Source organism: Pteronotus mesoamericanus, unplaced genomic scaffold, assembly GCF_021234165.1.
Source record: "Pteronotus mesoamericanus isolate MK-2021 breed Mesoamerican mustached bat unplaced genomic scaffold, CSHL_Meso_final scaffold_636, whole genome shotgun sequence".
NCBI lineage: Eukaryota > Metazoa > Chordata > Mammalia > Chiroptera > Mormoopidae > Pteronotus > Pteronotus mesoamericanus.
The window spans coordinates 752,950-777,145 of record NW_026555324.1 but is presented as its reverse complement, the minus strand read 5'-3'; the positions used below and the strand labels follow the sequence as shown (position 1 = coordinate 777,145).

Genomic DNA, 24,196 nt, shown 5'->3' with positions numbered 1-24,196 from the left:
TTTCCATTTAATATTTTTGGATTGCAGCAAGTGAAACCACAGGTGAGGGGCACTACTGTACTGTAGGATTCCATTTATGCGGAATGTCCAGAACAGGCACGTCCATAGCGACAGGAAGTGGGTCAGTGGTTGCCAGGGGCTGGGCAGCGGGATGGGGAGCGATTGCTAACGGGGGTGGGATTTCATTTTGGGGTGATGAAAATGTTCTGGAACGATATTTAGCGGCAAGAAAAGCACTGGGAGAATTTCCATGAAGTCAGGATTAAGACAAATCAGCTGCCACTGATTTATAATATTCAGCATTGACTGGGGGTTTTTAGCCAATGTAGTCAGATAAGAAAAAGAAATGAAAGGAATAAAGATTGGAAACAACATTGTCACTTTCCAAGTAATTTGAGTACCTGTATTATCCTTTCAACTAAGGAGCTATTAGAAAGAAGAGTTTTGGTCCTAGCTGGTGTGGCTCAGTGGATTGAGCACCAACCTGTGAACTAAAGGGTCACTGGTTCAATTCCCAGGCAGGGCACATGTCTGGGTTGCAGTCCACATCCCCAATAGGGGACACTTGAGAGGCAACCACACACTGGTGTTTCTCTCCCTCTATTCTTCCCTCCCTTCCCCTCTCTAAAAATAAATACATACAATCTTTTTTAAAAAAAGAAATACATTTTGTAAGGTGACCAGGCAGAAGATCAATATTCAAAAGGCAATAGCATTCTATATGCTGGCAGCAACCAATAAGAAATTGCAACAGAAAAGACACTAAGAGCCTAGCTCAAGCCCAAAATGTGTGTCTCTGGTGAGACCAAATCCTAGTGAATACACTGCTGAATGACAGTGAGATGCTGTACCCCAAGGGAGCCCCTGTCCCCCTCTCCCATACCACTGGCACCTGCCACTCTTCACAAGGTGTGGGTCTGACCATCACAGCGCGGCACTGGCAGCTGAGGCATCTGGACCCTCAAGGTGTTTCCTTCTTCCGCAAAGGTGATAAACAGATTGCCTCTCCTGGAAACCTGAACATGTGCTGTCTCTTCCCAACCCTTGTCACTGTCTGGGTCCAGCCAAGATAGTGGTAGTGACAAGAAGCAGGAAGGTGGGCAGTTTCCCTCCCTGACAGCCCTTTTATCCCCTTCAACCTTCCAGAACCTTCTGTCCCAGCCACCTCTTGTGACATCACTGGCTGTCCCTGCCTCCCCACCCCACCCCCATCCCGGGGAGAAAACGCTTCTCGGGTAGGAGGGTTGCAGTTTTCTTCTCACTCGCTCACGCATGCATGCATGGTGCTCCTGTGTGTGTTGATGAAGTTCACATGGAGCCACCGCCCCTACATTGGGCATTGTGCTAGATGCTGGGACACAAAAATGAGCAAATCCAGATGGGGTCTGTTTAGGAAGACAGCAGGGAAACCTAGAATCGTGCAAAGAAGTACAAACTTACAACCATGCAGAGAGACCCAAGGTGTGTTGAGAAAAGTTGATGAGGGATTGGACCCAGGCAGAGAGGTCTGGAGAGGCTCCTGGAGCTGAGAGGTCAACGATGGGCGGATGGTAGCCCTGAGCTCCCCACCACACCCCCCGCGTCAGGTGCCCGCGGCTGCCTCCCGTCTGGTGAGAAACAGAAGCCCCTCTCTTACCACCAGCTTTGGTTAGATTTTCTTTTAGATGCAGTCAAGTGCTAACTTACAATTTTCTAATGGCATGTCTGGGTCGACTTTATCTTTTATTTATTTATTTTAAATTTATTTTTTAGAGAGAGGGGGAGGGAAAGAGAAAGAGAGGAAGAGAAACATTGATCAGTTGCCTCTTGTACCTGCCCTGACCAGGGACTGAGCCCACAACCTAGGCATGTGCCCTGACAGGGAATCAAACCAGTGAGCTTTCAATTTGTAAGATGATGCCCAACCAACCGAGCCACACCAGTCAGGGCTCTGGGCTGACTTTAGAAGTTAACAGTTTATGATGGGCATATGTTTTCTATGTGATTAACCCCAAATTTCTCAAGATAAGTCTTAAAACCCACTCATGATGCTTACATATTACCGATAGTAGTAAGCTGGTCAGTTCCATGGAAGAACAACTTGACTTCAATATAGTCATCAAAAATTTAAAACATACATCTTTTTTCCCCTTTCCCTGTATTGTGTCAATTCAGTATTTTATAGGGCTAAACCATTACTTGTTCATATTTAAACTAATTTCTAAAAATATTATGGAAGTAATACATGTATATGGTTTTTAAAAATTTAAAAGAATCAACCCAGTTACAAATGGGCAGAGGATCTGAATTGACACTTTTCCAAAGAAGACATCCAAATGGCCAACAGACACATGGAAATGTGCTCACTATTGCTGATCATCAGGGAAATACAAATCAAACCCGCAATTAGGCATCACCTCACTCCTGTCAGAATGGCTACGATCAATAGGTCAGCAAACACCATGTGCTGGCAACGACGTGGAGAGAAAGGAGTCCTCCTGCACTGCTGGTGGGAATGTAAACTAGTGCAGCTGCTGTGGAGAACAGGAGGGAAGTGCCTCAAGAAATTAAAAACAGAACTACCTTTTGACCCAGCAATTCCTCCTCTGGGTATTTAAGGAAATCCAAAACACTAATTCAAAAAGATATGTGCACCTCTGTGTTCATTGCAGCATTTTTTGCCATAGCCAAGATAGAGAAGCAACCCAGGAGTTCATCAATAGACAAGTGGATAAAAAAGAAGTGGTACATATGTACAATGGAGTTACTGGGCTACGAAAAAGAATGAAATCTTACCATGACTGGACCTAGAAGGTATTATGCTAAGTGAAATGAGTCACACAGGGAAAGACAAATACCATGTGGTTTTACTTATACATGAAATCTAAACCAAAACAAAACAAAAACAGACTCATAGAAATAGAGACCAAAGGGATGGTTACCAGAATGGAGGGGTAGGGGGATGGGTGAAAAGGGGAAGGGGAATGTAGTCAATAATATCGTGATCAGTTTACGTGGTGGCAGATGACTTCTAGACTTAGGTGGGTGATTACAACATTGTGAGGCATAAAAATGTTGAACACTGTATTGTGCATCTGAAACTAATATAACCAATATAAGATTATATACCAACTAAAATTAAAATTTTTTTAAATTTAAAACAGTTCTCTTCACAAGTAAAAAAAAAAAAATGTGTGGTGACAGATGGTAACTAGACTTAATGTGGTAAGCATTTCACAAAATAGACAAATACGTTGTACACCTGAAACTAATATGTCAACCAAACCTTAACAAGCAAAAAAATGAAACAAATTCAGGCAGAGGGCCGGATTTGGCCCCCAGGGTAGTAGATTGGTGAGTCCTCCTGTAGACTAGACAGCCTAAATCTTCTTTTCTTTTCCCAGAGAAAAACTGTAACTTTTCTCACAGCGCCCCCTGGTGGGAGCTGGCACCTGTCTCTACCGACCCAGAGAAAATAAGCCGCAGAGGCTGGTGCAACACAGGCAGCAAAGACACAGTGCCCTGACATTAGTTGGCTGTTTTCTGTAAAGTTTTTACTCTTTTATTAAGGTAATACATGTCATTTTCATTACTGTTGTTGTTTGAGTATCAAAAACGATCATGAAGGTTTATAACTAAGTAACAATCCCCTGTTACTCCTCAAATCCCACAAACATCCTACCCCCACCCCCAGCAGCAAGGCACCATCAGCACTTTGTTTCCTCTAGTGTTAACCTCAGGTTTAGCCATTACCTTTTGACTTCCTGTTGTGACCCTGCTCTCTGGCAATTTCCTATGTGCTTTAATGCTTTTTTTCCGTTACATTTGCTGTAGGCGCACCAGTTATTTTTCTCCATACACTGCAACCTATAGGACAAGGATTGGAGACTACAGTCGGTAGGCCAAATCTGTCCCACTGCCAGTTTGTTTGTTTTTTTAATTTTTTAAAAAGGATTTTACTTATTTATTTTTAGAGCGGGAAAGGGAGGGAGAAAAAGGGAGGGAAACATCAATGTGTGGTTGCTTCTCATGTGCTCCCTACTGGGGACCAGGCCCACAACCCAGACATGTGCCCTAGACTGGGAATTGAACCGGCGACCCTTTGATCGCAGGCCAGGACTCAGTCCACTGAGCCACGCCAGCCAGGGCCCACTGCCTGTTTTTATAAATGAAGCTTTCTTGGCACACAGCCATACCATTCATGTATGTATTGTCTCTGGTTGCTTTTGTGCTGTACCAGTGGAGCTATGTAATTGCAGCAGACCATAGGGACCCATAAAGCCAAAAAAGTTTCCTATCTGGCCCTTTACAGAAAAAGTTTGCCAACCCCTGATATAGGATAATGTAACAGTTTCCCCTTTTCTCTCTGGGACTCTTTGTCTCTAAGCCTTCTGTCCCCCAAGTTCCAGGCGTCCAGCCTGGCAGTGGTTCCTGCTATTGTCGCAGCTGTGTCGGAGAATCAGCCTTCTCTCATGTGTCCTCTTGGGTCCTCCTAACATTATATAACACTCTACAATTTGCAAAGATACTGGACCGGATTGTGTAGTGTCCCTCCCAAATACATGCTGACTTGGAACCTCAGAATGTCCTCTCATTTGGAAATAGAGTCTTCGCAGATGTAATTAGATAAGTTAAAATGAAGTCATACTGGAATATGGCAGGCCCTGCATTCAATGACTGATGTCCTTCTAGGAAGGAGAGACAATACACAGGCAGACAGAAGAGGGCTTCGGGTGGAGCCAGCTCCAGGGAAAGGTCCCAAGTTCCCATCTTCATGGTTATCAGCATGCAGCTCCTGTGCCCTTTTAGTAAGGACAAAATCAGCAGCTGGGCAACTGCTCTAACAAGGCAGGCACATCCTGAAAATAAGAACATCATCATTACTTGAAATTCCTGGTAGAAAAATGTTCACCTGGGGCCCTGGCCAGGTGCTCCATTGGTTAGAGTGTCATCTCTATACGCCAAGATTGTGGGTTTGATCCCCCATCAGGGCACATACAAGAATCAACCAATGAATGCATAAATAAATGGAAAACAAATCAATGTTTCTCTCTCTCTCTAAAATTAATAGTAAGAAGAATTAATCTATTTAAAAAAGAAAAATGTACAACGGCATTCAAAATCCATGCACAACATTAGAAGAAATTTTCAAGCTTGTATCTGTCAATGAACGAAGAGGAAGAACAGGAGTCTTCTGACATAATTTCACTTGTCATTGTGAATGACTTGCAAAGGTGGTTTTCAATTTCCTATCACCTGTCAAGTGTAATTTTAACCGTTGTAATTTCTGAGTGGTTTGCAAAAATAGTTTGCTTTAATTTCCGCATCTGGAGTCAGGGCCCAGCTGTGGGCAGAGGGGCAGCACCAGGCCTGGGAGGACGAGGCCCTGCTGAACATCAAGGTCAAGCTGGAGGCTGAGATCGCCACCTACCGCCACCTACTGGAAGAAAGACAGGACTTCAATCTTGGTGACACTGGACAACCACGGTTCCCTGCAATCTATCCAAAAGACCGCCACCTGCAGGTTTGTGGATGGCAAAGTGCTGTCTGAAGTCAGTGACACCAAAGTTCTGAGGCGTTAAAGGCAGCAGAAGGGGGGCACCCCTTGGGGAGCAGGAGGCCGATAAAAAGTTCAGAGGTCATAAAAAAAAAGAATCTGAGGATATTGGGAACAAACCAAAGGTCCGTCAATGGGAAAATGAATAGATAAATAGTGGTATATTCATACAATAGACTACAACTCAACATTTTTTTTAAAAAAGAATCATTTGATCCATTTAACAATAAGGATGAATCTCACAGAGGTAATATTATGCAAAAGAACCCAGACACAAAAGAGAACATTCTGTGTAGTTTTATCAATATAAAGTTCAAGAATAAGCAAAATAAATATGGAATATTTATGGAATAAATATGGAATATGGATAGAAGCTGGAATGAATAAGTGGGGGTACTAACTGGAAAAGGGTGTGAGGAAGCCCTTTGTGGGGCTGGGAATGTTTTATACCTTGACCTAGGTGGGGTGACAAAGATCCACAAGCATGTGAAAAGTCACACATATGTAAACAATTGAAAACTGTTCACTTTGCTGTAAGTTATAGCTCAATAAAAAAGAAAAATGTCATCAAAAAGGTTATAAACATTTCATAACATTGAAAAGAATTTCAAGAGACCATTAGCAAAATTTCTCAACCAGCAACTGTCTATAGTGATTATAAGCATAGAAGGTAATTTTAAAAGTTGCCCTGGCCGGGTGGTTCATTTGGTTGGAGTGTTGTCCCATACACCAAAGCCTGCAGATTCAATCCCCAGTCAGGGCACATACCGAGGCTGCAGGTTCAATCTCCAGTCTGGTGCGTACGCAAGGCAACTGATTGATGTCTCTCTCTCTTCCTCTTTTTTCCTCTCTCTCTAAAAATCAATACACATATTCTCAGATGAGGATCAAAAAATGTTATTTTCATGCAAGAAAGCTCAGATTTGTTATTAAAAGGAAATTTTATACAAATACATAAATATCATTTTATATGTGCACTTTGCAGAAAGAATGATTGGGAAGCACCAGACTAAGGGGTAACAAAAGGAAGTCTTTTTAAAATTTAGTACTTTTCAAGATTCAGGATTGCACACTTTAATCCACGTCATTACATTTATTAATATCTTTATTGCATGTCCTCATAACAGGATAAAATAAATACATCCTGATATCAATGAAAGACCAGCTTCTTTCCCCTGTGTTTGACCACTTCATAAACCAAAGGTGAAGGATAAAACCATAATCCACCATAACTTTAACAACATCAGGAATTTTATTCCACCTGTCTTTTGGATAGATTGCATGGAATGGTTGTTGTCCAGTGTGTGCAAAGCCCCAGAGCACACATTGAGGTTCCCTAAGCTGGGCTCTTAGGCTCCTGGTGGCCAGGGAAGGCACTCATGTTTCTCAGCTTCACCTGTGAAGGGCGGGCTTCCCTGAGGGGAAAAAAAAAGTGAACATTCTGCCAAAGTAGTGGTCTGGAAAAAAAAGACAAGGACGTCCGCAAAAAAATTCAGAGGAATGCCAGATCCACACATTTAACTCCTTCCATAAACCCATTCTCATTGTCCATTAGGTTACATATCCTTCTATCTCTTTGAAATTTCCTCCGCATAATAATGGACATGGCAAAATTCCCAGGAGACATCTCCCGAGTAACGTGGACACCCAGCGTCCTTTATAAAGGGCGCTCGCCCTGTTAGACTGTTGTGCTAAAATGTTAGGCAGATCCTTCTATAATTTCTTCAAAGCCACTATTTTCATGCATGGAATCTCGTCTAGTCAGCAGTGTTACCATCACAACTAGAGCGGTTGGAATTAAGTCAAGAATCAAACATTCTTAGCTTCATTTTTGTCAAGTAGGCAATAAAAATTCTTGACGGATTTTGGCATTGAATTGCTTACCTTCCTGTTTTTTTAAACCTCTTTCCTTCTCGTTCCCCATTTTCACTTATTTCCAGTTCTCCTTTTTCTCTTTTTCCTCTTTCCCTTCCTTCTTCCTTTCATTTGCAGTCACCACAGAGCACAGGCATGGCCATTCTATTCCCCTGCGCCCCGGTTGCCTAGAGGTGGTTAATACACTTGGCTGACAAAATGGGATTTAGGAAAAAATGTGCTGGACGTGTATTCAGTCTGTCCTTCGAAGGCTGTTGGAAGCTGCGGCAGTTTGCTATGGAAATAATTCAGTGTCGCAAAGAAATGTGGCTGCGGACGGCGAGAACGCCATGAGAAAAAGAAAGGTCTCCGCGGCACACAGGTGCTTTCCATACAAAATCCTCTATTCACAAGCCTGTCGTTATGGAAATTGTCCTTTCATGCTGCCCTCGAAAGGGTCAGACGCTCACACTCAGGTCTGCGCCAAGTAAGTGGCTCTTAAAACCACCCAGCAATGCATAAATGGCCTTTAAAGTCCTAATAGCTCTGGTTAATTAACAGTCATTAGTGGAATAAAAAGAGTCAATTAGGAAGAACCCGTCTGGGAGGGGAATAAAGGGGTTTTAACAACCACTGAGGGTGAGCCTCCCAAGGGGATCTGGAAGGCTCCCAGGCGGACTGTTCTGGGGCCCTCCTTGTACTCGAAACTCATTTTTAGTGGCCCTGCGGTTTTACTGGCTAATTCTTTTCTCATAAACACATGGCTGAAAATTTCCCATTCGGTTTTTATTTTATATTTTAGCAAAAGACATCTTTTCATTCTATCCTGCCTTTGGGGCTTTTTGTCCCTCTCCCTTCCAAATTAGAAAAGTAATTCTTGTGCTTGGAAATGCACGCAAAGACGTACAGGCAGCCCACCGGTGCAAAAAGCCTAGCCTCCCTCCTACTGTTATGTTTATTCTTAGGTTCTCTTTGTCCTTTTTCAAGGAATATTTTCTGCACGTACAAGTGTACTGCCAAAGGGCCAGGAGGAGAGGGAGTGCTGGGCAGAGTCAGGCGCACGGTGTCAGAGCAGGCAGCCTGGCTTCCAATCCCAGCTCTGCATTTTGTGAGCTAGCTCTGTGAGCCTGGGCAAGGGATGGGGCCCTTCTGTTCCCCGGAGCATAGGCAGCCTCTTAGATGCTCCCCATGATCCCCACTTCCTCCTCTTCCCGCCCTTATGTGTAATTGTTATGTAAGTTGTTCCTGCTGAGCCGGGGGTCTGAACTTACTGACTTGCTTCTAATAAATATGTCCCAATTAATGCAACGTTGTCTCTACTGAGATTAGGTTATAAAAAGACAGTGGCTTCAGGCTTGAGTGCATGAGGGAAGGCAGCTGCCAGGTCCCTTTGGCCACCTCGTAAGGACACTCAAACAGCTTATTGAAAAGCCCATGTGGTGACGAATGAAAGTCTCCTGCCAGACGCCCATAAAGGAAGCGAATGAGCTTAGAAGTGAATCCGCCCCTATGGAGAGTCGCTGACCAGTGGCTGTAAAGTTTCAGGTATTCAAGGTGAGTAAGCGCTAGAGCTCTGCTGCACAACAGTGTGCCTCCAGTTAACAACGCTGTGCTGCACACGCACAGTTTTGTTAAAACGGCACATTTCATGTTCAATGTTCTTATCGCAATTTTACAAAGAGAAAAAGAAAGAAGCAAGGAAGGGAGGGAAGGAAGGCAGGCAGAGAGGGAGTGAGGAAGGAAGGAAGGGCCTTCAAATGACAGCTTGCCCTCAATCTCATGAGAGACCTTGAGCTAGAACCGCCCAGCAAAGCTGCATCTGGATTCCTGACCCACAGAAACTATATGAGATAATGAATGTTGCTTAACCTGTTAAACTTGGAGGCAATTTGTTCTAGGACAATGGATAACTAGCACGCCCAGCTCCCTCACATGTAAGATGGGACTCATGACACAAGAGTTAGCGTGGAGATGAAGGGAGTTAATACTGGCAAAGTGTTGGGAAAACGGCCTGGCACATAGTAAGCGCTCGCTAGATGCTGACACGTTGACTTCTTAAAAAGGGTAGTATGTTTGTAAGCTCAACCCCTTTGGATACAAAGGTCCTTGAAAAATACAAGTAGGAAAACACTATAAATAGCGTTCTGCACTTTAATTTTTATGGTTTAATACATAGGCCATAGCCATTATTCTACATCTGCCCAGAAAGGGATAGTCATCTGTCTTTGACACTGCTGCATAGTATTCCATTGCTTACACGAATGCCACTTTATTTAATCAGTCTTTTATTGACGGCAGTCTAGAATGTCCCCCACTTTTTTTCATTCCCTTTGTCTCAGCGCCCTATTTCAATTGTGCGGTTTTAGTCACGGACTGTTTGAGGGAGAAGAAACCTATCTTGGGAATCATCCCATACCAAGGTTTAAAATTGTGGTCCTGGGAGGCCAGGTGCTCAGTGGCGCCTCCTGCCTTTCACCAGAACTCATCCCTTTGCAGCTGCCTGACCCCAAACCCAGGTCTCCCTTGACTGCTCCACGCCGCACAGGCCCTCTGTGGGAATGGACTGCGGCTTTATCATGGGAGTGACTGAGGCAAAGAAACCCATCTCACAGCCAGCTCTTCGGGGGTCCCCCAGGATAACCCCTAACCGTAAGCTGCTGTTCCCCAGGTGAGGGGGTTAACAGGTGTTATGAAGGGGAAATAGGCAACGTGGTTAAATGGGTTTGGGAAATGCTGAGCTCAACAGACTTAACCAGGTTCATTTACTAATAAGAGTAACATCTCTGGGCACTTGCACCATCCCAGGCACATTACAAAGTTCATTGCAATCAGTCCTCAAGCCTGTGAGGTAGACTTTCACTGGAAACCTCTTTTAGAAAGAAGAAATGACGATTTACAGGGTTATGTGATTTGCCCAAGAGCATTCAGGTAGCACACACCAGGCCCAAACTTCAAATCAAATCAGAGGATTCCAAAGTCTGTGATCGAAACTTTGACTGGTCGCAGGACGTCTCAGGCCTTTCACAAGCGGCTGGACACTGTCACCATGTCACCTCGGAGTCCTTCCTTCACGGAGCCGTCTGTGTGGCCGTGGCCCATAAGACTGTCGGCAAGCAAAGGGTCGTGCAGCCTCCGTGACTCTCTGTCTGCAGCCAAACTTACAAGCTGCAATAGCTGGAGTGACCGGCCCTCTGGTTTGCTCAGGGTTGAGGCGGTCCCTGCCTGGGATAAGGAACTTTCCGGGCTGTAAAAAAAAAATTTTTTTTTAATTATTATTTAGATACAATTCGCCTAACGTGAACATCATATTAAAGAGTACAATTCAGTCATTTTAGTATATTTGAATTGCTGTGCAACCATCCCTCTATTTCATTCCAGAACATTTTCACTAATCCAGAAGGAAACCCCATACCTCTGTACTCACTAAGCACTCCCTCAATCCCTCCTCCCCAGGCCCTGGCAGCCAGGGACCCGTTTCCTGTCTCTGTGGACTTGCCTGTTCTGGACACTTCACGTAAATGGAATCACACGCGGTGTGGTCTTTTGCATCTGGCTTCTCTCACCGAACGTCCTGTGTTCAAGGTCCATCCAGGATGCAGTGAGTGTCAGAGCTTCCTTCCTTTTCACGGCTGAGTGATATTTTAGTGTGCGGCAGGACCACATTTTGTGTATCCATTCACCCTTTAATGGGCATCTGAGTCACTTCCACTTTGAGGCTAGTATGACGATGCTGCTAGGAACACTACGAACGTTCATGGACAGTGTGTGGATGTATGTCGCCAATTCCTTTGGGTTACACAGTAACTCTGTTTAACCTTTTGAGAAGCTGGAACTTTCAATATTAAAAGTGGGAAAGTCCCAAGGAAACCGGGAGGAGTCGCCCACACCCTATAAATGATTCCCCACTGACGTCACTTTGCCCTCAAGCTCTAGATAAGAGGACAGAGCAAGCAAGGTCCTGTCTTCCTGCACCCCCTTCTCTCCACCATCGCCCAGCTTTTCTGGTTCTGCGGCTTCCTGTGCTACACACTTTGGCTCTGCCATTTCCGCTCCAGACTATGCTCTCCTAAGACTGCGCTGTGTGCTTCCAGTGGCTTCTTTAAGCAGGCAAAGCTTGCTCTATGGGATGGACTGGAAGCCGAGTCCACTAGGGGGAAATGTCAGCCTTTCCTCCATCCGGTCCATGTGGAGCAGAGGTTCATCTCTTCTGTGGCTGCCTGTCCTGTGTCCTGCATGCGCAAGGGTGAGGCACTTCTTTGATTCCTTGGGCCAGAATAGAGATACTAGGGAGCTAAGAGGAAGGGCTGCCATTTCCTGTGGGAAATTCACACCTGTGTCCTCTCGCTCTCACCTAATACACTCGCATAAGCTGTCTGAGTGGGAAACTGTGGGACGGCAATGAAAAGCTGAGGATGAATCTCAAAGCCGCTGTTCCATACCTTCCCCAGGTTATAGTCCGAAGCTTTCATATCCCTACAGAATTGCATTCTTTTCATCTACATTTCCCTAATGGAAGCCTTTCTTTGAAGTTTCTGGCCTTCTAGCCTTAAGAGATTCTGGCAACACGAAAGTTGAAAGCATGATCTTGAAGAGATATTTGTTCCCAGCCGCATTATTCACAGTAGCCAAGAGGAGGAGGTGACCCAAGTCACTGACAGTCTAATCGATAAACAAACTATAGTGCAGTCATACAATAGACTGTTATTTAGCACTCAAAAGGAAAGAAATTCTGACACCTCCTTGACATGGATAAACCTTGAGGACATGATACTGAGCGGGGGGGGGGGGGGGGGGGGGGAGCAGTCACAAAAAAACAAATACTGTGAGATTCCACTCATATGAGGTCACCAAAGGAGTCAGATTCACAGAGAGGGAAGGTAGAGCCAGGTGCCAGGGGCTGGGGGAGGGGAAGGGGATTAGCGTTTAATGGGGACAGACTTTCAGTTTTGCGAGATGAATGGGGTCCTGGAGATGGGTGGGGGGGACGGTCGCACAGCAGTGTGAACAGACTTATTGCCACCAGAGTGTACACTTAAAATGCTTCAAATGGGAAATTTCAGGTTATATATATATAGTATCTTAAATTAAAAAAATTTAAAGGTAGATTTGGGCAGCAAGTCTGCGCCTGCAGGCTTGGCATTCCACCTCCCACTTACTCAATAGCAAGTTCCTGAGGGATAGCTGTTCCAAGCCTGTTTCTAGACCAGAGTTTCTCAGCCTCCATTCGTGACACTGGGGCTGGGTCACCCTCTGCATCGCAGGGTGTCGAGCAGCATCCTCAGCGTCTGCCCCCTCCATGTCAGGCGCTCCCCCTACCCAATTTGTGAGAACAATGTTGTCCCCAGACATTGCCAGTGTTCTCTCGGGAACAGACTCACCCCAGGTTAAGGCCCCCTGGGTTAAGGGGTTCCACTAGCCCCGCCCCCGCCCCCGGCAGACCCTGCATTCCATAACCTTCTGACTACCAAGCTCTTAGGATGCTGCACATATTTAAATACACAACCAGAGTGGGACGGAAGGAAGAGGTGACTTGCAGATGCTGGGGATGACCCTGCTTTATACAGTTTAACCCGCCAGGAATTTGTTCTGGTGCTTAGTGTGAGCAGGGACAGGACTCAAGTTTCTCCCCAGAACGGAAGGCTTTCTCCACACCGCGGGCAGCGGGCCGGTCATTCTCTGTGGGGGGCCGTCCTGGGCGCCGCGGGGTGTTGAGCAGCATCCCCAGTCTCTACACACGTCTCTCATTGTGACAACCACAGATGCCCCCAGACATCACCCAATGTCTCCTGCAGGACAGGAAACAAAATTAAACAGGTGTGAAACTGGAATTTTCGCTGGGCACCAAGACAGGTTTGAGGAATTCCCCAGTGACATGCAGGTTTCAGAGGAAATCACTGAGAAAGAGGTTCCCGGCATGAACTAGTAAGACAGGAAGGGGTGGTCAATCTAGAGAATTTGGTCAGGAATCACAGGGGACAGCCAATCAAAGTGTGGGGGGCGGGGGGGTGACGTGTATCCAAGGTCCCCTGCACTTGGTTTAATGTTCTACTGTCGCCATATGGAAATTCTTAATAATTTTGAACAAGGAGCCTTCTCCACCACAGCTGACAGGGTGCTGCTCAGTTTTCTTTCTCCAAAGGCTTTGGTCTCTTCCTTCCAGGAACTGAACAAGAGGGCTGTGCAGTGATGTTAGACATGAGCGCAAAGCAGGTCGTTGGAGTGAAGAGCCGTGACAGTGCAGGCCGCGGCTCAGCTGGGGAGGTCCCCTTTGAACTAAATGGCTACGAGTGCTTGGGTTCTCTCTTAAGTGATCGGGCAGGGTTCCCGCCGTGTCCTGTCTCTCTATCAAGGACAACTGCCACTCAACCAGCCTAAACCTACTGCTTACTAACATGGAACCAAACTAACTTACTACATACTGCTGTAATGTGATGTGTATGTCCCTGAAAATCACTACCCTGGGCAAAATTACATAATAAAAACCACCGGGCTTTTGGTAAAATTGGATTACAGTGACAATACCCAAAAACTTCGTCAGTGAGTTGCACAATTTAAAAAAAAAATGAACTTAATTAATATGGTAGCAGACGTATTTAAGACCAACTTTATTGAGATTAATTCAGTGTGAAATTCACCCTTTGAAAGCATATAGTTTGGTGTTTTTTTAAATACGAACAAAGTTGTGCAACTATGACCCCAATCATTTTATAACATTTTCATCACCCCAGAAAGAAATACCATACACTTTAGTGGCCACTCCCCACACCCTTCCCCCAGCCCCTGGACCTAGAGGGGCCACATGCTAACCCTGACAGGCTCCGGAGAGGCCTGCGTGGCGGCCTTAGACACTCAGAGACTCAAGTAACTACTTAAGATGGTCTGAAATTAAAACTTTTTAATTAAAAGCAGTTTATAGCAGGTAGTTATGTCTTAGGCTAGAACTTCCCTGACAAAAGTCAGTCTTTACCTTAACTGAGCCCATCTACTGTCTTGTCTGCATCTGTGATACCATGCCTTTGGAATGCCAAGGTAGCTTCCCTTTGTCCAGCCACCTCGCCAGAGCAGGGACCACAAATCCCATCATTGTTATTTTGTTCATTGCTTATTTTCCCCCTAAAATATGCTTATTGATTTGAGAGAGAGAGAGAGAGAGAGAGAGAGAAAGAGACATCAGTTGGTTGCCTCCCATGTGCTCCCTTACTGGGGACTGAGCCTGCAACCTAGGTATGTGCCCTGACGGGGAATCGAGCCCCAACCTTTCGATGCACGGGAGGATGTTCCAACCAAAAGAGCCACACAGGCCAGATCTTTCTTGTTAATTGTTGGCTGTCAACTATCTTGTACCCACCTATGTAAAAGAAGTATGTGTTTATCACTCTCCTTTTTTTATCCAATCCCGGAGGTTTCCCCACTTTGCTTTCTCCCACCTCCCTAATCTATCACCACCTCTTTTGATTGTAATGTATAAAATAAGGTGCAAAACTGCTATTTTCTAGAGCATTTTCTCAAACCATTGAGGTTTTGCTTCCCAGCAATTGTCCTCAGTTTGGCTCAAATAGACTGATAAAAATTCTTACAGGTTTGGGCATTTCTTACATTGACAAGCTTCTGGCAACTATTCATCTACTTTCTACCTGTATGGATTTGCCCATTCTGGACATTTTATATAAGTGGTATCAAACCATATGCAGCCTTTTTGTGACTGATCCCTTTCCCTTGGCATAGGCTTGTGAAGGTTCATCCATGTGGTAGCACATATCAAGGTTTCATTCCTTTTTATTGCCCCAAAATGGTCTATTGTGTTTTAGGCTATGTTTCTATTTCCTTGAAGGTGCCTTTTGAAACATAAAAGTTTCTAATTTTGATGAAGTCCAATTTATCTGGGTTTTTTTCCCCCTTTTTCACTTTTGCTTTTGGCATTATATTTAAGAAACCATTGCCAAACCAAGGTTGTGAAGATTTTTCTTGTGTATTTTCTTCCAAGAGTTTTATAGTTTTAGCTTTTACAGTTAGTTCAATGATCTATTTTAAGTTAATATGTTACATGGCGTGAGGTAGCGGTCCAACTCTATCCTTTTGCATGTGGAGATCCAATCGTCTCAGCACCATTTGTTGAAGACCGTTCTTTCCCCATTAAATGGTCTTAATCCCCTTGTCAAAAAACAATTCACTATAAATGTGCAGGTTTATTTCCAAACTCTTAGTGGTGTTCCATTTATCTGTATGTCTAGTGTTATCCCCAAATCACACTGTACCTTTGTAGTAAGTTTTAAAATCTGGAAATGTGAGTCCTCCAATTTTGTTCTTTTCTCAAGATTGTTTGGCCTATTCTGGGTTCTTTGCATTTCCATATGAAGTCTAGGATCAGCTTGTCAATTTCTGCAAGGAAAAAAAATCTAGATTTTGATAAAGATTACATTGAGTCTGTAGATCAGTTAGTTTGGGGAATATTACTATCTTAATAACATTAACTCCTCTCATCCATGAACATGAGATGTCTTTTAACTTAAGTTTGTTCCCAAGTCTTTTATTCTTTTTGGTGTTATTATAGATGGAATTCTTTTCTTAATTTAATTTTCAGATTGTTCATTGCTCATGTAGAGAAAAACAATTGAGTTCTGTATACATTTGCTTGTATTCTGAAACCTTGCTGAATTCCTTTATTAGTCCTAATCACGTTTTAATGGGTTCCTTAGGATTTTCCACATACAAGATCATGCAAATAGAGATAGTTAGGTACACCCAGTACAAGGGTGACCAGAAATGGTGACAGCAGACATTTTTGTCTTGTTCCTGAGCTCAGAGGGAAAACACTCAGTTTCTCACCATGATCATTACAGTGGCATTTTTGTAGATGCCCTTTATCAGGTTGAGGAAGTTCTGCTCTGTTCCAAGTTTGCTGAGTGTTTTTTATTTATCATGAAAGAGTGCTGGATTTTGTCAAATGCTTTTTCTGCGTCTGTTGAGATGATCATGCGGTTTTTGTCCTTTATTGTACTAACATGATTTTCTTTTATATTGAACAAACAAAAATTGCATTCTTGAGATAAATTCTACTTGCTCATGGAGTATAATTCTTTTTATATGTTGCTGGATTTAGTTTAATAGTATTTTGTTTAGGATTTTTTGCATCTGTGTTCAAAAAGGATATTGATCTCTAGTTTTCTCTTCTCGTGATGTCTTCGTCTGGTTTTGGTATCAGGGTAATATGTTTTATATAATGTTAGAAGGGACTCATGGAATGTTCCATCTCTTCTATTTTTAAGAATAGTTTGTGAAAGATTGGTGTTAATTCTTCTTTAAATATTTGGTAGAATTCACCAGTGAAGTCATATGGTCCTGGGTTTTTCTTTGTGGAAAGTTGTTTATTAATTATTATCATTATCATTGATGCAGGTTCTTTACTCATTAGGTTCATTCTGATTTTTTCTGTTTCTTCTGAGGTCAGTTTGGATAGTTTATGTCTTTCTAAGAATTTGCCCATTTTGTCTAGGATGTCTAACCTGTTGGCATACAATTGTTCGTAATACTGTTTTATCATCTTTTCTAGGTGGCCTGATATGTCCCCTCTTTCATCCATGATTTTAGTAATTTGAGTCTTCTCTCTAATATTGGTCTGTCAGTCTAGTTAAAGGTTTGTCAACTTTGTTGATATTTCAAACAAACTTGTGTTTTTGTTAATTCTATTAATTTTCTATTCTCTATTTCATTTACTCTGGCCCTAGTCTTTATTATTTTACTTATTCTGCCAGCTTCTGGTTTAGTTTACTCTTATCTTTCAGTTTCAAAGGGGAAGATGAGGTTAATCATTTGAAATCTTTCTCTTTTTTTAATTTTTAAAAATTGATTTTAGAGAGAGAGAGGAAGGGAAAGAAAGAGGGAGGGAGAGAAAGAGAAGGAAACATCGATTTATTGTTCCACTCATCCATGCATTCATTGGTTAATTCCTGCATGTACCTTGACCAGGATTGAAACTGCAATCTTAGGTTGTAGCAGGAAGACGTTCTAACCAATAGAGCTATCTATCTAGCCAGGGAAACATTTTTCTCTCTTTTTAAAACACAGGTTATTACAGCTCTAAATTTTCCTCCACTGAGTTGCATCCTATACATTTTGGTATGTTGGGTTTCATTTTCTTTCATCTGCAAGCATTTTCTAATTTCCCTCCTGACTTCTTTTGAGATAGCAGAGTTTTACACATGTTAGTTAAGAAACACATAAAAGTACTACTGTAAATATGACACTACGTTGGGACAAATTTAGATTTTCAAAACAAAAGTTTTAACAGAATGGACTATACAAGGTGGCTCCAAGGCACCTCCCATCACACCCTAAAACTTTATTTCACATCAAGTCCTTTAGCATGTTCTCCAAAATGTGCCTCCAACCACCCGCTCATCTCTGCCTCCACTACCCGTCCCGCAGTCCAAGCCACCACACTTCTTAGTCCAGGGAAACTGCAACAGACACTCAAATTCTCTGTCTTTCTTGTTCGCTACAATTTGTTCTCCACACACAAGCTTTAAAAATCACAAATCACAGATCGGGTTACATCTTCTCCCTGCTGAAAACCCTCCAATGGCTTCCTAATCTTCTGAGGACCCTTCCTGATGGCCTATGAGATCTCAAGCAAATGAACCCCTCCGCTCTGACTCACCACCTGCCCTCCCCATTCGCTCTGCTCCAGCCACACCCCAGGACTTGCTTTCTGCTGTTCAACACGAGTATCCACCCCAGGGATTTTGAATTCCTAAATCTACTTCCCTCTTTCCTCATCATTCCAACCTTGGCACAAATGTCCTACTCGTAGCTGAACCTGCCATGTGGGGCTGAGGGGAGGGAAGAGGGTTGGCAAACATTTCCTGTGACAGGCAAGATAGTAAATATTTTTGTCTCTCCTTATGCCTTTGTGCAATTGTCCCACTTTCTACTATCTTGTAGTGTGAAAGCCACCTTCAACCTCCCTTAAAGGGAGAGCATGTGTTCTAACAAAACTTAACAAACACAGGAAGACGGAATATGGCCCACTAGCCACAGTTTGCTAACTCCTGAAGGAGTTGAAAATACTGGATTTAATCAAATAAAGAGTTTCATGTTTTTTTCACATTTCACAAAAGACAATTCTTTTTTTTTAAATCCTCATCAGAGGACATAGTTTACTTTTTAGAGAGAGAGGAAGGAAGATAGAGAAAGAGAGAGGTGAGGTAGAGAAACATCTATTTGGTTGCCTCCTGTAGTGTGGACATGGAACCCACAATGGAGGTATGTGCTGGAATTGAATGTACAACCTTTTGGTGTCCGGGACGACGCTCTAACCAAATGAGCTACACCGGCCAAGAGAGATTATTCTTTTGATTTTTAAAACCCTTTAGATTAAAAATATTTTAAAAATTTCAGCTTGTGGGCTTTGAAAAACAGTTAGGAGGTGCCCAAGAGTCAGTCTGAAGACACTGGACCCAGACTATGCCTGGATCTCCCTTTTCAATGTGAGAAATGTCCAAACCTGTAGAGAATTTTTATGAGTTTATCTGACCCAAACTGACAGCAATTACCAGGAAGAAAAACCCTAATGAGTTGAGAAAATGCTCCATAAAATGGCAGTTTTGCACCACATTTTATACATTACAGTCAAAAGGGGAGGCATAAGTGGGTTACATGAAATCCATTGGCAATAGATCCATTGCGAGTCAGGAGAAAGCAAAGTGGGAAACCTCTGTGATTGGATAAAAAGTAAAAAGATGGACACATACCTGTATTGTGCTGTGTATATTGCACAGTTTTTTGCCCAAATTTTTGAGGGAAAAATAAGGATATGCGTTATACATGGGTGTAATGATTACATACCATGGGCATCAAACACAGGTGTGCATTATACATGGCAAAACACGTTACTTCTTTTACAACCGTGGGTACAGGATAGTTAAGTCAATGATTAACATGATAACAATAAAAGTGTGGATTTGTGGTCTCTGCTCCGGTGTGGTTGTGCCCAGATGGGTCCTGAAAAATGGCAGTTACATTGACATTCCAAGAATAATAGCGTAGATGAAAAAAAGACAATAGACAGGCTCAATTTATGCAAAGATGGACTTGTCAGGGAAGATTCTAGCCTAGGGCACCACCACTTGCCTTGAACCACTTTTAGTTAAAAAGTTTTCATTTCAGACCATCCTATATAGGCCTCCCTGGGGCTTGTCAGGTTTAGCATGTGGCGCCTTCTCGTCCACAACCTTTAGCATCTATGAAATAAAGGCAGGTGTGTTCCCCAAACCCGGCTTTCCGGGATCCCCGCCACTAGCCACAAGTCGACAGGAGCCTCCCGCTCTGCAACGCTCAACCCTAGTATCTATGGGCGCCTCCAGCTAAGCTCCACCCTCCTTCCTGGCGACTGGTCAGCCGTCCTCTTCCTCCCCTGTAACTCCCACTCTGACAAGCACCACGATCAACCAATGGGACGCCGCAGAACCTTGCGCCACGCCCCCCGCGCCCGTTGGAGGCGGGCATGGGCGGGCCGTTGAAGGGGTGGGGCATGGAACCTGGTAACCGTTGCCGGTAACAACGCCCCACCCCGTCGGGGCGGGCGGGCGGCGCGAGGCGGGCAGCCGGAGCTAGGAGGAGCAGCAGCCGCGGCCGCCACCGCTGCCGCCATAGAGACTGTAGCCGTGGAGACTGTTACTTACCAACGGGGACCAACACGCAGCAGCCGCTGCTGCCGCCGCCGCCGCCGCCGCTGCTGCAGCCGCCGCTGCCGGGGGAGCCGCTGCCTGAACTCCCGGCCCGAACTCCAGGTGACCGATGCGACCGCCCGGGCCCCGGCGGGGAGTGCTGGCTGGGGGTGGCGGGGCTCCGGACAGGGGGTCGGGGGACTAGCAGCGCAGCCCTCGTCGTTCATCCTAAACGTCCGGACGGCGCGCCCGCGGGGCCCGCCTTCGCACCCCAAGTCCCGCAGGAGCTGCTGAGTTTAGAATCTCCCTGAAACTCCTCCTTCCTTTTAACCAAACTCGGGGGGAAGTGGGGATCCGTCCCTCACTTTTTATAAAACTTCCGGGATAGGACGCCGGCGGACCCCTCTCAGTCTTACCCCCAAAATCCCGTAATTGGAGGCGCCCCGATGACACCGCTCAAACTTCTTTTAAACTTCCCGAACTGGAAACGCCTGTGGACCCCCTTTACTCCCCAAACCTGTGAAATTGGGGCTCCCCGGGACCCTTGTCTCTCTTAACCTCAAACTTCGAGTTAGGAGGGACTCGAAGACTCTTCTCACCTTTACCCCAAATTCCTTCCTGGGTTGGGGGCCCTGGGACCCTCTTCTTGTTTTGACCTCCCATCCCCCCGCCCCGAACATACTGAATTTGAGGGCGCCCCTTGAGCCCGTTTTTCACTTTTTAACCAAAGGTCGATGCGCTTGTCTTGGGGGGGAACCCCTCCCCCTTCTCACTTTTTCACAAGCCCCGGAGACTCCGGCTACTTGGGGACCCGTTTCTTACCTTGCCCCCCAAATGCTGGAGTTTTTAGCCCCTCCGACGCTCTTTCCCACCTCCCTCCTAACCCCACATTCCTGCGCACCCCGCAGCTATCTCCCCTATTTGGACTGATCGAAGTTTCACTAGAGGGTTTTATCGTTACTATTATTCATTTATTATGTTGTTAAAGAGCCCAACTTGTGGCTCAAACTCCTCGGCGGCATTTTTCTCCTGCGGTTGTACGAGTGTGTGCGTGTGTGTTTGTGGATCCAAACCCCTTAAATATCCATCCGTCCCCAAAGTTCTTTATTCCTTTCCTTTTCGCTCTGGGAGAAGCCGCGGCGCTCCCTCCGGCTCCGTCCCGGAGGGTTTTTCTCGCCGCTGCGCGAGGCAAGTTGGGTTTCCTAGTGGCTCTATCCAGGGCCCGCGGGGCGAGCTGCCCCTGCCATTAGGGCGGCGACGGGGGTGGTTCATCGTCCTAATTTTAACCTCCTGGTTGCCCCGCAGGAATGAGGGACAAGGGCAAGATGCTGCGTAGGAGTCCAGGGCTGCGCTTCCCCATAGACCTTATTTCTGCTTCTGCGTGTGATGCCTCCTTCCAATTATTTCCTTGTTTTGTGAAATCAACAGTCAGTGCAGACTTTCAAAACCGCGCCCCCCCCATCCCAATAAGCTTTATCTTTTCAAATACAAAATATCAAAGGTATACAAGACTCTCAGTTCTGACTTCCCCAACGAAAAAGTAATAATGATAATAATGACACAAAATATCTACAACTGTTTTTTATGATTGCACGTTGTTAATATGTTTTCATCTTTTGCTTGATGCCCTGAAATATTTTTTATTCGTTTATATAAAGACCCTGGCCTTCTGTCCTAGGAAGTAAGTAGGGGAATTGGTTACCCACTCAAGTTTAAAGACTTGAACTGACTAAAATAACCATAGAAATGGCTACTCACCTGCTCTGACCAGAGAAATTAGTGTTTGGTAAGCCCTCCCCAGAAAAAGAATTTACTTTTCTTAATGACCAGTGCTCTTTCTTCTACAGGCTTGATGAAGTATTAGAGGGGATTTGGTAGTTTTTTTATTAAAAAGACTTCCCATAATATATGATGGAAATGATAACCGGCTTTGTGATCCTCTGATATTCCAACTGATTTGGGTGAGGAGTGAGTCCAGAAGTGGTTTGCCCCACAGTAAGAGCAATACTGAATTCATTAGCCCTTTAAGTGTATATCTCTCTTGTCCCAAATAACCGTCCAAGGTGCTCAAAAGGGGTATCAGGAGGACAGAGACAAAGTTATTAATTACCCCCAATTAGCAGAAGTCCTTTGAAATTCAGTTGATATTTGCTTTCTGGGTGAAGGGCACAGATTATCTTATACTCATCTTCTAAGCATGTTTACCACAAAAATGCTGCCAGCATGGAGCCATTCACCAGAAATGGAGATGCTCCAAAATTGTTTATTTGGCTCTTCTTATTCCTTAGGTCTAATTTGTAGTTTCAGATTCAAGTTATAAAATTAATATTAATCAATATTTAATTAATTTAACTTTAATTAATATAATTGCATCAAAACTTTGGATATTATGGGATTTTATATAGTCACATGTGGTTGTTTTACTCATAAAATTCCAAGGCCTAAAGGAGATATATCATAATATAGTTGGCTTTTTTTAAAACTAATTGCAGGTTGACCACTTATTTAAATAATATGCCTCCCCCATACACCCCTACTTATTTGTAAAATATGAATCTATTTACAAAGCAAGAAGTTCTCAGGGAAACTGTCTTGCTTGTGGGGACCCTCATGAACTCTGGGACAGGAAAGTACAAGTTCTGACCCAGTGCCTCAAATTCCCAGCCTGGACACACAACACAGATTCTTACTGCTGCGTGAAACTGTACACACGTTCTCATTAAATGGGGCACATAAGGACCATCAACAACCTCATGCCACTTCAGGTCAGATTTGCCAAATGAGTCCATGTGAAATTTACCAAAAACTTCCCATTTTTAGAGTTTTTTGGATTTCACTATTATCATAGAGGAGCATGGACTTACGTATTAAAAAGAGCATTTTGATCCCCCTTCTCGAATGTCAATGGTAATTAGCTCCACCACAGGCCATGTTCCCTTAGATACATGCCTGGCACAGAGTGTACTTAATTGTCCAATGAATGAATGAAGGCAATATGCATTGGGAATTAGAGAGGACATTGAAAACTACCTACATGCTTTTTGTAAACCCCAAGATCAGCAAAGTAATTATTAAAGGAAAAAATAAAAGTGGGAGAACTTGAGTAAAGGAAGATGCAGAATCAAGTAGTAGGGTGCGGGATATGAAGTGGATGAATCTGGGGGAATTTGTGCCCAGGAAGCTCAGACTGAGATTACCAGTGATGAGACAGGCTCCTAGGAGCTTCCTAGCAGAAAAGTCTGGCCAGCTGCCTGCTGGACACAACCAGATGGATTCTGATGGGCAATCTAAACACGAGGTGACCAAGCTGAGCCCAAGATATCCGCCCACTTCCAAATCTGCTCCTCCGGAGTTCCATCCTCCCTTTGTATCTGCTGGCTCCTCTCAGCTGCTCAGGCCAACACTTTGGTGTTGTTCTCCACTCCCCTTTCTCTCAAGGCATCAGCAAGATAACCCACTCCACCTTCGGTGGGGACCTAGAATCTGACCACAGCTGGTGACCTCCACTGCCAGCCCCCTACTCCAAGCCACCATCACCTGCTGCCCACATGATTCCAGCCTGTTCACTTGGCGGGGTGTGGGGTTGGGGATCATATTGTGTCCTGTTGTGCATTCAGTTAAAAACCCTCCCATAGTTCCCATCTCACTTAGAGCAAAAGCCAAAGTCTCCCTCCATCCCAAGCCCTACCCCGACCCTGGCTGCCCACCCCAATATCTCTTGGCCTCATCTCCAGCCACGATCCCCTATGCCAGCCTCCCAGAAGTTCCCCAAGTGCTCTGCCTGGAAAGCTTTCTGCCCACGCACTAGGGGTGGGGTAGGGGGAGGCTGCTCCCTCACTGCCTTCAGGCCTCGTCAAAAACGTCATCTTCCCATTCGAAAGCGATGCAGTCTTAGCCTCCTTCCCTGCTTTCTTGGCCTCCTTAGCATTTATCACTGTCTAAGACTCCGTATGTTATGTTTATTGATTTTATTATCATTGTCTCCTCTTGGAATATCAGCTCAGTGAGGGAAAGAAGCTCTGTTTTATTAACTTATGTATTCCTGGGGCTGAGAATAATTCTGGCACAGAGTGGGCCCTTGATAAATATTTGTTAAATGGGTAAATAAATGGTTTTCTACACAGCTATGCGAAAACACATA

At 44.5% G+C, this 24,196-nt stretch overlaps 2 protein-coding genes across 2 annotated transcripts in view; one reads left to right on the top strand and one right to left on the bottom strand.

Moving 5' to 3' along the window:
* ACSBG2 (acyl-CoA synthetase bubblegum family member 2) overlaps nt 1–20,282 on the bottom strand; it is a 48,547-nt gene extending 28,265 nt beyond the window's left edge. The window contains exon 1 of the mRNA XM_054562127.1: nt 20,071–20,282. Coding sequence (XP_054418102.1) covers nt 20,071–20,282 — 212 coding nt within the window. The remainder of the gene's footprint in view (nt 1–20,070) is intronic.
* Nucleotides 20,123–24,196, top strand: part of RFX2 (regulatory factor X2) — an 82,272-nt gene continuing 78,198 nt past the window's right edge. The window contains exon 1 of the mRNA XM_054562041.1: nt 20,123–20,178. The gene's annotated coding sequence lies outside the window, so the exon portion shown is untranslated. The remainder of the gene's footprint in view (nt 20,179–24,196) is intronic.